Source organism: Leptosomus discolor, chromosome 8, assembly GCF_034619465.1.
Source record: "Leptosomus discolor isolate bLepDis1 chromosome 8, bLepDis1.hap2, whole genome shotgun sequence".
In the NCBI taxonomy this organism is placed as follows: Eukaryota; Metazoa; Chordata; class Aves; order Leptosomiformes; family Leptosomidae; genus Leptosomus; species Leptosomus discolor.
Window position 1 is genome coordinate 42032504 of NC_141398.1, and position 12364 is coordinate 42044867.

Below are 12364 nucleotides of genomic sequence, written 5' to 3' on the forward strand. Positions count from 1 at the left end.
GTACAGTCTCACTATAGGACAAATGTTGATTTCCTTTATGCCAGCATATTTCTAAAGCATTATCAACTTTTTTGCTGATCTAAACAAAAGTTGACATGAAGGCAGTAAGCACAATATTTTTTTATGCTTTGGAATGGAATTTGATGTCAAACATAAATCACAAATGTGCATTATATCTGCCACCGCTCTTTTTTGGCTTTTAGATAATAAAATGTTGCATTACTTGTACAAACAAGAGTAGAGTAGCATAAAGAGGGTTTCTTTCTCCTCATAGCTGTTGATTAGATCAGTAACTTCAACAAAGTTGCAAGCTTCTTTAAACAGGGACACTTTGGAAAGACCACTGACATGCTTTAAAATCTGCTGAAGTATGATGGATGTATAACAAAGCAAAGTCAGGTGCTACACTGTATTTTTGTTTTTGCTTTGTATGCCAAAATGCACACAGTCTTCCTCAACAACAGGAACTGCAATATGTAGTCAGATGTTTGTAAGAGTGAGCACTAGGATGTGAGCTCATATGCCATATTAGTCTACAGAATATCAGTTAGAGAACTTTCTCTTGAGTAGTTCGCGAACATCTTCAGAATAAAAGCTGAGTGCAAAGCACCAAGAATTTTGGCAACTGAGAAGAACCAAAGAATTTCCAGAATGAGGCAAGCTGAGGAAAGCAGTATCCACTCAACGTGGAATATTGTGAGGTCAGTAGTCTGCATAATACTAAGCTTGTCATTTATTATTGGGACCCCTGGAAATTGCATCGTCATCTGGACTGTTTGTACGAAAATGAAGCAAATATCTCCTTCAGTCCTGCTCATCTTGAACTTGGCCATTGCAGATGTCCTTGTACTGATAACTTTACCAATCTGGATTTACTCCTTTGCTGACTCGTGGGTTTTTGGAGTCATCTTCTGCAAAATACTGGTTTTCGTTATTTACTGCAGCATGTATGCTAGTATATTTCTAATTACAGCACTGAGCTTGGAGCGGTTGATGGCTGTGTTTTACCCTTTCACAATTCAACGATACAAAACAAAAGAAAAGATTTCTTTAATCATGTTCCTCATTTGGTTCCTGTCTATTGCTTTCGGCATCTCTGTCGTTCCTTTTCAAGAGACAGAAGAAATGAACGGTGGACTACTATGCACATGCCGCAACTACTCTTCTAATAAACAGAAAGTATCATATCTTTTGCTGGAGACTCTTGCGGGTTTCATAATCCCTTTTTTAATTATTTGCACTTGTTACATGTGTGTTGCAAGAAGAATAAGCAGAATGACTTACCAATCTAAGCGGCGATCAGAACGGCTCATTGCCAGCATTGTGGTGGCATTCATTTTATGCTGGTTCCCTCATCATCTCTTTAACATCCTAGATATTATTTCAGTTCAGATAGAACTCTCTAATGAGGAAATGTCTTTGGCACTGGATGAAATTGTAGGCAGAGGAGTGTACATCTCTGGAGCACTTGTATTCATCAGTAGCTGTATTAACCCTCTACTTTATGCTTTTGCTGCACGAAGATTTCAGAATCACCTGAGATTTGCCAAGATATCAAAGCTGTTTGAACAGATGAGTCAGACTGTAACAGAGGAAGACAAGAAAAAAAGTTTGGTTGTAGCCAAACAAGAAGATACTTTAGTAAGCACAGAAAATCTCTAACAAGGAACATCATAGTGAATAATGTGGGTTTGTGTCATTCCTTCAGTAGTCCTTTCTTCTCGTACTCTCAGTTTCGTTTACTAAGCAGTCCAGGTGAAGCTAGAGACAGGTAAAACTCTGAGTTTGTTTTGTTATAAAAGAATTGGCATTGACAACCTAGTTCAGTTCCTAAGTTAGTATCCACATCGTGAAATTAGCAGTATTTCACTGATGCTGAGAACCTCAGCAAGGTAGCTAGACGCTCAAAGTGTAAGAAATACAGCATTTTTACTTTCCATTAAAATAGTTTGTGATTTCTAGAAAGTTTGAGTGCAGAGAACAGAAAAGGACTGTATGTAGAAAATAAGCTTTGAAAGTTTAAAACTAAGTTTTCCTTCAGAAAACATTGTTAGATGCTGAAAAATCCTTATATAATCTGTCATTTAGTTTAATAATCTGTCAAAATTTTAAGAGAGCATGCTTAAATTCTTGATATGGGTAAGAATCGCTTTAAAGTATATTAACAACACATAAAATTTTCGGGTAGATGGAAAATCTAAAGTTATTCATTTCTTTCTTCGGGTTTGAAAGTAATAAGGGTTGTTTACACAGTCAACCTCATTTACCGAATTACCTTGTGTTAATAGGTTTTAACAAGTAAAATGTGGAGTGTGAAATGCCTCTTTGGGAGGTATGAGAATTCTGTGTTGATTGGCAAATGTAGTTACAGACTTCGTGCTATATTTGATGTCAAATACATTGCATACTTCAGTGGCAGTTAAACTATTGATATATTAAATATACATACTATGAGTATCCTCAAAAAGTTTGATTCAGTTAAGCTTCCAAGATGTCTATTAAATTATGGAGGAATTGGGTCAGGCTCTGATATGAGGGAAGCAGAGGTCCTTGATACTATTTGTTATGTGTAAGAAAATGATGGTAGTAGTACAAAGCGACTAATACCATAAGAACTTCACCTTGCAAATAAAAGCGTTATTTTTTCCTCTCTTGTAGAATAGAGTGGGCTTTGCCATAAGAAACCAATAAATTTAGTGCTTGCAAGGACCTTATTTTAGTTTCGTGAATCTGTGCAAGCTCACTGCATCAAGTGTTTGCTTTTGAAATTTTATTCATTCCGGTTGTGCCAAACAGTTTTTATGTTTGCTCTTGCTTATTTTTAAGTCAATAAATTGTAATAAGATCAAGATAACTACTGATTTCTAAGAAACGTGTTGTAATTGCCTGTATGTTGTTCTGGTCAGCTACTAAATAGCTATGTTGTTCGTCTTTACAAAGAAATTACAAATACTAACTAGAACTTAATTTTCAAAATCTGGTTGTCTAACAGCCAAGGGTATTTGAGTTGTATTAATTTAGCTTGGAAATGGAAATAAACACAGGGAAGTAAAATCCTTACCTGTTAATGGAAGAATATTTCTCTAAACTTTGCATATGTATTTATGTTATTCCTGCTCGTTATGAAAAAGTAATTTCTTTCTTCTCATAGGAGGAAAGTCCACACCACAGAGGGCTTTCCATCAATAGGACTCCCTCACTGAAATGAAAGTAAATGAAACTTTAGTAAGACCTTGTTTGCAGGAAAAAGTAAGCAGCAGATGAAATCCCTTAGACTTTACCCCATCCACCTACCATTCTTTTACCCCACTAATTGCTCTTTCATTGCAATTAGTGTATTCAATATAGCAATGTGGCATTATCTCACAATAAAAGCAGCAACTTCAGTTATCTGCTCATAAAAAAGTGAAGCTGTATTTCCCAATATGTTCTTGAGGTAGCAGTCACCATTCAACAACACAAAACAGATGAGGAGATAATAAGCACCCGAGCACTGCACTGAACTAGCGTTCTAGGCCACAAGCAGCCAAGCATTTCACAACTTACAGGTCGGGAAAAGACCCAGACAGACCTTAGTACAAGCTACCTGACTGGAATTTTCCTTTTTAGCAGTCCTATACCTAGCTATAATCAATCTTCTTATTAGGAACTGGGTTAAGCCCCTAACCATCTGTGTGTGTATCAACTATCTCATGAATGAGGCAATCTTTTTTTGTGCCATTTGCTATTCAACAAGCCTTTTGGGAGCATTGACTGCATGTTAAATACCTTATGCTCAGCTATGCCTAACCCAGGGCAGACTATAAAGGGATCAGTGGCCAGATATATAGTCTGTGCAATACTGCCTACTGCAGTCTTGTTTCATTTTTGTTTGTTTGGGGTTTTTTTTAAATCAATGGGTAAGGAATAGTGAGTCAGACCTTTTTTCTTTTTAGCCTGTCACTCACAGATAAATGAACTTTGCTGCTCAGGCTGCATCCTGCCCAGCATCCAGGAGTCTTAAAAAGGGAACTAGTAACATCCACAGATCAGTAAATACATCCTAGGGAATAAGGAAGTAATTAATTAAGGCAGTTTTGAATTGAAAACTGTTACTCTGAGGATTTGGAATCGTTTACTGCCAGGTGCTGCTCTTCCACTGAAATTACAGTACTTCGCATAGAGACCTAAACTAAGTTAACTAAACAAAGAGAATGTTTCTTATGGTCAACAGACCAAAAAGCAGCACATGAGATATATTCTACTTCTGTGCTTTGACAGTAGATAGCATGACTTTTCTGTCTCAGTATTCAGTTCTCACATTTTCTCCACTGCTTTTTACTCGCAACTGCAGTACTGAAGTAGAACAGTACTTGTAGAACATGCAGTCCATCAAGGATCTGGAACCATCCTCTTATGTTCATATTAATGGCCTTGGACAGCTGCCTCCAGTAGTCAGTCATCAACTATGTTTCTTTGGAAGGCTGCTTCAGGAGTAGTAAAAGATGCTAAACCAGCAGCCTTAACTAATTTCACTTTTCTACAGAGCAAATAGAGTTAATTCTTGCAACTGCTGGTATGAGCAGATAAAAACCACCGATTTAATGTTTTTGGCAACACAGCCATGATGTTACTGGGTCTGTAAGAGTCAATGTAGCAGTATAAGCTGATGATGTAGTTGACTGCTTCTTACTTTAAGAGGTATACATCAGACCTATCAATGTAGCAAGATTTACTACTTCATCTGTGCTGACGTGCTCTGTCACAAAGCTGTAGGAATTCCAATAGGCCCATTCAGCCAATAGACAGTGGATATTCCTAATGTACTGAATCCCAGCCGAACCCAAGACCTAGCATAGGCTTGGTCCAAAATGCTGCATCTTATGCTAGTGATACTTCATGATTCTTGTTGATTACGTTAAATATCCATCTTATAGATTATATTAGAAGATTGATAGAAAGCAAAGACTTTCCTTGTTTGTTCAAGCTAACTCAAAGCAGTGACTCAGAGGCAAGAGGAGACTTACTAGTAACTTGTGAGAAACGGGAACAATTCTGAGAAAAATGAGGTTTCATCTCGTTTGAGTTCCCCTTATGTTACTTCCTAACTCTTCTGTCCTTGTTTATGAAGTCTGTCTCTGTGGTTTCAGTGTCCAGCTATTTCTCATGACACAGCAAGGAAGAAGGCTGAGCTAAGAGAGGGCTGCTTCAGTCACCTGAGTCAAATCACCTCAGATTACACTGAAGTACAGGGAACATTATGTGGAACACCGAGTACTAAGAGGTGATCAGGTGGTTTGAATTTCTCATGTTTTTAAAAATTAATAAACTTAACATTAAAGTCTTACCCAGCCTGAAACTTGCTGTGAACATTGCATGCGTATACAGGAATTTATCACATTTACTGAAATAGAATCATGCTGCGTAAAGTGAGTTCATGGTCCCTTCCAACCCCTAACATTCTGCGATTCTGTGAAGGAGTACCTGAAGTATTTTTAGTTCATACATGGCCAATATACAAGAAGGATTAAAAAAGAACATGAAGAAAAAGTATCAGTATTAAACCCTTTGTTGCCTGCCGACATCGAAAGTTTTCTGTAAGCCTCATGGTAAAATAGTTATTACAGAGGTCTGGATTAGAACAGTGGAGCTTTGTGGATATTTAGAGGCAACTTCTAATTTAAGAGGTAACACAAGGGAAATCGCAGAGATCCTTATTTGCACACAGAAACAGGGCAACTGCATTATACTAAAGAATTTTTTTTTCTTTAATAAAACCAACAGAACATTGTCTAGGAAGAAGTAGAGACATTTTAAGTTAAGAGAAGTTAAGAGACATTTTAAAGACATTTAGAACTGCAGTTACGGAGCTCTTAGGATTACTATTAGCAGGACTAAAAGAAAGATTTGCATGCAGGACTTGGGTTAAAGAAGTAAAAGAACCTGGAAGCTAACAGATGGCATGGAGACTACACAGGCGTGTGAATTCTTTCACATTCAAGCAAGAGTCTGATCCATAATAAGTATTTTTAGAAGATACAGAATTAGCCAATATTAACAATAGTGAAGTTTTTCTCTGGTTTTATATCCTACAACTCTTGTATTACTCCCTTTTCTGCATGTATAAGGAAGAGTAAGGAAAAAAATAATTTGGTTGGAGTGGAAAAGCAAGTGAGAAAAGTCAGTTAAGATTATTAGGAAGAATATTGGATGAAAATGAGAAGTTCAGATATGAAAGCTGAGTATACAAGGAGAACAGAGAGGGAGAGGAGAACTATTCTGGTGCAAGGCAGTTTCAGGTTTTAGTAAATGCTTTCTTGTCAGATCAGTTAACCACTAAAACAGTTCTTTATTAGAAGACTCCTTGGCTAGATCTCCACTGGTTAATAGGTTAAAGAAAAAAAAAAATCTAATAAAACGCAGTTTAGAAAGACGTAACCCTGTCCTCTGAGATGGTGAGTAGCTTATGTTCCTCCTGTAGCATTAGAGTTGGGTGTGACCAGGACTATGACGACAGCCACTAGGATTTCAGAAACTTTACAACACTGTTCACAGTACTAAGAAATTCTTGTGCTGATAGGTATGGAGATAACAGAATCTTATGCGATTTGATTCCTTCATGTCTTCTTTCCCTTTAAATCAATTATTTTAAAAGTCATGCTAGTGGTTCTTAGTCAGCGTTCAACATTTTAAACTAGATTAATTTAAGTTGAATATAGTTTCAGATTAGAAGGATACTGTTTTTCAGGAATGTGTGAAGTCACTGATTTAACTGATGGAATTAAAGGAAAGGATGCTATAAAGTCTTCCAGTACAGGTTAAACAGTCACAGCTCTTAAGTTAGCAAGATTATACATCTGCTACCACTGCAGAATCCATTTGTTCTTAATTTAATAGAAATCAGCTACCTGGACTGCATCTTGATTGCAAAGGTAACTGGTTACACTCCAGTTTTTGCTGCAATTGTGTAAGTACTAACAGTGTGTACAGCTAAGTGCATTACTATTTCCATTGGCTATTAACTAGAAAACAGTGCTAACTGTACTGAGGCATCTAGAAACATTATATTGAAATTATGGGTGTCCATAAAGTGAAGTGTATGTCCAGATGGTCTTAAATCAGAGGGTTAGTAGTTCAGACTGCTCTTAGTAGATCTTAAAGTGAAAATCTTCACTTTTCCTTTTTTTATAGCAGACCTGTTCATGATATAGCACACTGAAATATTTAGCCCTTCATTTTTTATGTATTTTCAGAGAATTATGAGGCGCCATTTATGGCCTGTCATTAACCTGGTGGTGTCACCATAAAAGGAAAATAGCTATGTGAAGATCAACTCTATAGTCATTGACATCTCATGCTGTGGTAAGATGTGGCAGCGTAGACAATCTAAAAACATGTTGCAGATTCCATATCTTAACTGTACTACATAACTTCAACAGTTATTGTAATATTAACATTCACTTATAATTACCTATTGAACTTGGTGAGTAGTATCAGAAACTTAGTCGTGGACTTTTTTTAAACATTGTAACTAATGAACTATGTTCATGTCCATTAGATTTAAGAATATAGCCACAAACCTTCAGCTACACTGTAGAAGGGAGCATTAAGTAGTTAAAACTGAAGGAAGCATTTAGCTGAGAAATTTTTTTACATGCCTTGTTCTCTTCTGCCACCATGTGGCTCTCCCATTTAAAAAGTTAGGCCTAGTTATAATACTCTGAAACAGTCACTGAAACAACTGGTGACGTACTTTGTTCATTGTTTCAGTTGTGAATTGTATTTTAAGGTTTAGGTCATTGAGACAGAGAGGTTCACAAAAAAGCCATGGCTATACTAAGCATCCAAGTCCTATTCCTTTCAGAGCGGTCTAGTTGGTTCTTTCCTTACTCTTCAGGAACCCAAGCCCACATTACTTCAAAAGTTGCATAAATTAGGGAGGCTAAGAATTTTTGACAGAATATAATTACCTCATGCCAGTTTGTGAAAAGCCTGTGGTGAAAATTACCTTTTTTTTTTCTCCAACAAAACCATCAATAAGCGTGTTGAGCTGGATCCTGACTCTTGAACTTGAGTAGCTCACATCTCATTCCAGGTGACAGTATTGATTTCTAGGCTCTTGGTAGTTTTGAGGTGCTCTCAAAAATTTTCAAAAGGTCTTGACTTCATTGTGATAAAATTAGGAATAATTTTTGTCTTAAAGACGTCCATGATAAGAAAATCACAAAAGCTTTGCCTTTAAGAAAAAAAGGGGAAGTCTTAAGAGTAAAGCAGAAAACAAAGTCAAAGAGATTTTATTCCAAACTCTGTTTTTCTCTATTGCAATGTTTAGTTTCTGTATGGAATGCTTGTAGAGTCTGTCTATGAACAAGGCTTGTCTTAATCCTCTTACATTTGTCACACTGAATAGCATTACACTAATTGATTCATCCTAGTTTTAAGAAGATCAGAATCAGAAGAAACTGATTTTGCTGAAGAAATTCTTATGAGGACTTCTAGGAAGAAAAGCTCGTGAATTGAAGGGTTCTAACCATGTCTTTCCTTAAGTATCCATTCTATCCCCAGACTTGTATATTACACTAAAAACCAGCCATTTTACATTACACAACTTACTTTGCTCTGTGTTGACTAAAGTAACATGAAAATTGAAGATTTTCTTTCTCTGTGGGTTCGCTCATGGCTTCTGTTTGTGTTTTACAGACAGGGCTTGTCCATGGGTCAAGCCAGGAAGTCAATCTGTATGTCAGGGTCAGGTCCATTGACAAAACCCAGCATCATATACAGCCCCATGATCACCAAGCAGGACCACAGTGGTCAGTCAGGGCTGAGGTTAAGCCAGGAAGCCAATCCATAGGTCAGGGGCTATATCAACAAGGTACATCGCCAAGCACAAGCACAGCTGTGGCAGAACTCAAAACAGGCACACCAACAGCATAGCTCAGGTAGTGGCTGAAGGTCCAGGCCTGAAGTTACATGGACATCAGGACTTATAGGCAGGTCTATGGCATGGAGACATCAGCTGGAGCTAATAAGGGTCATTAAGGCTTATTAGTGTGCTCAGGGACCTGATAGATTGTCAGCAGCAATGGCAACACCAAAGAACAAGAACAGGATAATGCCAATTATACGTGGAATAATGCCCACAAGCCTCAATTGCCATTTTATGTGATAGCTTAAGTTGAGCAACTTTATATAAAGAAGGAGAACCTCCAAGAAAAAAAATAGGTTATTTTTTGCTTTTTAACATTTCAAGGTTGCCACTTTTTTGCTGATATTTACGTTCCTTGCAAATTTAGTATTACATCTGAAGAAGATTTTTAATACAAGAACTTCTGGGTCTTTTTCCTACATCTAACCCTTTTTCTTTCCTTAAGTCTTCAAGTCTTATCACAGTTTCCCTGTATTTGAAACATGGGAAGATATTTTGCTTCCTCTTCCTTCTGGTCAGAAAATTAAGTCTTAACTTTTCACCATTGGAAATACATGGAAATTCTATGAGCAAAAAAGCTAGGAAAGCATGCACTGTTCTGATCACAAAGATGTTATCACAAACTGCACTGAGAATTTCACCTGCTTTGGATCACTGAACTTTCACTGAAGTTAACCAGATGATTAAATAGCCCAATGTAACTGTCAGATTGGCCGTGTGATATGATCTTTCATTGCATTTAGATGAACGACATCGGTTTAATAAAGTTAAATATTCAGCGTCCTGAGCACAATAGCAAAAAAGAAAAAAATGCTTGGCATGTGTTTAAAAACATAATGATGCATTTCCCAAGCATCAAAATCATATTGCATTAGCTATGAAATACTTGTTTCCTTGTTGCTATATAATTCTGCACACATAAATAGTTCTAGGCACACTGATAGTTTCGCCGAGAGGTGGTGATGTTATTTTAATGTTTTCAGTGACAATGAATCCAGAAGTATTAAGTTATATCAAAGGGAATGAAACTGCTTAAGAACCCCTGGAGCATTTTCCTGCCTTTTTTGCCAATAGCTGAGGGAGCTGCAGGCGTGAGCAGGCCTCTAACCCAAGCTGACCTGACAGCATGGTCTGTTTTACGCTTTCCTCACACACTTATTCCTCCTCACATTAGGGGAGGTAACACCCCTTTCTGTGCTTCAGCTGCTATTATAGTTGCTTAGATCCTGTATGTTTACGACAGCTTGGAAACACCATTTCTGAAGCAGCTGGGACCCTGCAACCCCAGACCAGGGAGTTGCTCATGTGGCTTCACCGTGTGCCAGACCTCCCAGCTCTGCAGTGACGAGTTTGATTTCAGGTGTACTCATTTCTAGCTCTTTTTCAGCACATTAGAGTAGCATAGTGAGACAGTGGCGAATAGCTACACCCCAAAATGTCCCACCTTGACATTACTTTTTGTATGCCAAGGAAATCCCTTCTCATTTTCTAAATTTATAGGCAAAATTAAGCACACGGAGTGTGACATTGATAAGCTTGGGAAGTGAAGTTTCATATTTTCTGGCTTCATGTAAACATAGGCTTGCTTTTCACCTTAGCTGCTTTAGCCAAAACCAATTCCTTTTCTTTCCACTTCTTCCCCTTTCAGCAAGCAAAGTAGCTTACCATCATTCCTGTTTAAGGGGAAGTGTGATGGTGTCTCTGGTATAGGCTGTAACTGTGATGTGGAAACATGCCTCAGATGAGTATTTTTCTGTAAAGTGGACCACACAAAAAAAGGGAAACCCAATTTGATTTGTCTGAATCAGGAGATAAAGATTAGCCTCCTAAACTAGCAACTTCTCATATTTTGATTCATATTATAATTAATTAATATTATTGTTTATTCAAGTATTCACAAAGCTGTATTAAAGAAATAGTAATTACTAAAAAATCCAGCATCAGGAAAACCTAAGGATTTATCTCTTTTTCTATAACATCATGAACTGCTTTGAACAGTTAATTATATATCTCTAAAATCTGTTGTTTAAACACTAACTCAGGATGTGTAATTAATGATTACATGATAGCAAATAAACCAATACAGCATGAAAATATTTTTTCTTTAAGGAAGAAGGATTTTAACCTCTATAAAAAGAGGCTCAGTAAATGGAAAACTGCCTCTTTGCAGTGGTTAACAGAATTGAGGAGACTCCATTTGATCAGCAAGAAAATAGGGAGATGCCACAGTAAGAAGGACAGTGAAAGTAAAGAAATATTTCTCCACTAAATTTGTAACTGGCCTATGGAAACCAGGGCTGCAGGTGTTCATGGAAGTAAGTGGTGTTGAAGGAATTTTAAAATGCTTTTATTTTATGGCCAGTTATACAAGCTAGGGCAATGATACAAGTAACCCTATCTACTGCCTCAGGATATAAGCTGGGGGTCAGGAGGGCACTCCTTTTAATGCCCCAACATTGCATGTATCACAGGAGAAGATTTTTGTTTCTGTTTTTTTCTGAGTAGAATTCATGTTCCTAGAAACTTTAGGTAGTTGATGATTCTGGACAAAGAGTTCAGTTTGTATTTAATATAAAACATTTCTGTGGGAATTCCATCTTGCCACAAAATGCACCGCAAAGGTACAAATGGGTTACACATGCTGCCGTGATGACCTGCATGCGAGCAAAAAACCTCTGCACATCTGACAGAGGCCGTGCTATTTGCAATACTAGTCTATGCTATTATTACTCCCAGTTTACAGACAGAAAAATGGAAGGTGAAGGGAGGTACCCAAGGCTACACAACAAGTGTTAGAAAAGAGTAATAATATATTACCATAGTTAAGTGTATATATATATATACACAAAATTATCAACATTCAGCACAAGTAGGCAAAATACTTCAAAAATTTTATTATTCAAAGACTTTGCTGGCTTTTTGTAGAATTGGTATTTCAGGAAGGTAAACTTCTTAAACTAGTATGGAATTAAACTTAGTAGGGTTTTGCAAGAGGCTTCCTGGACTGAGAATAAGGGAGAAATAATAACAGAGAAAGTTACATTAAAATAATACATTAAATTTTTAAAATTAACATTTTCTCAGAGTGTAGTTAGACTGAACAAAAAGTTACTTATATAAATTATATATTTAGTATATAAATAATTGCCTTTACTGATAAAGCTTCCCACATCTTAGTTAAAGCAGAAGTTTTAGCTTTTGATTACAAAAGTCTCTAAAGAAGTTTTAAACAACAGCAAGGAGTATATAGTCACAAAGCAATCTCAAAAAGCAATTTTTATCTGGAAAAATCATTTTACAGAAACTAAAAAATAACAGTCTTCAGAGTAAACACCTACTCTTTAGGTATTTGATTTCAACATGTCTCAGAGGTCAGACTGGAATTCCAGGTTGTTACTTCTTACATTTACAGAGAAGATCACATATAAATAGTTGTTTCTGTCTGTCACATATAAT

The 12364-nt window shown here is 36.8% G+C and overlaps 1 protein-coding gene across 1 annotated transcript; it reads left to right on the plus strand.

The window, feature by feature from the left end:
- The first annotated feature begins 651 nt into the window (after positions 1–651).
- LOC104341950 (leukotriene B4 receptor 1) lies at positions 652–1662 on the plus strand. The gene has a single exon (XM_009958985.2). It carries the CDS (start codon positions 652–654, stop codon positions 1660–1662), a length of 1011 nt encoding a protein of 336 aa, XP_009957287.2.
- The last annotated feature ends 10702 nt before the right edge of the window (positions 1663–12364 follow it).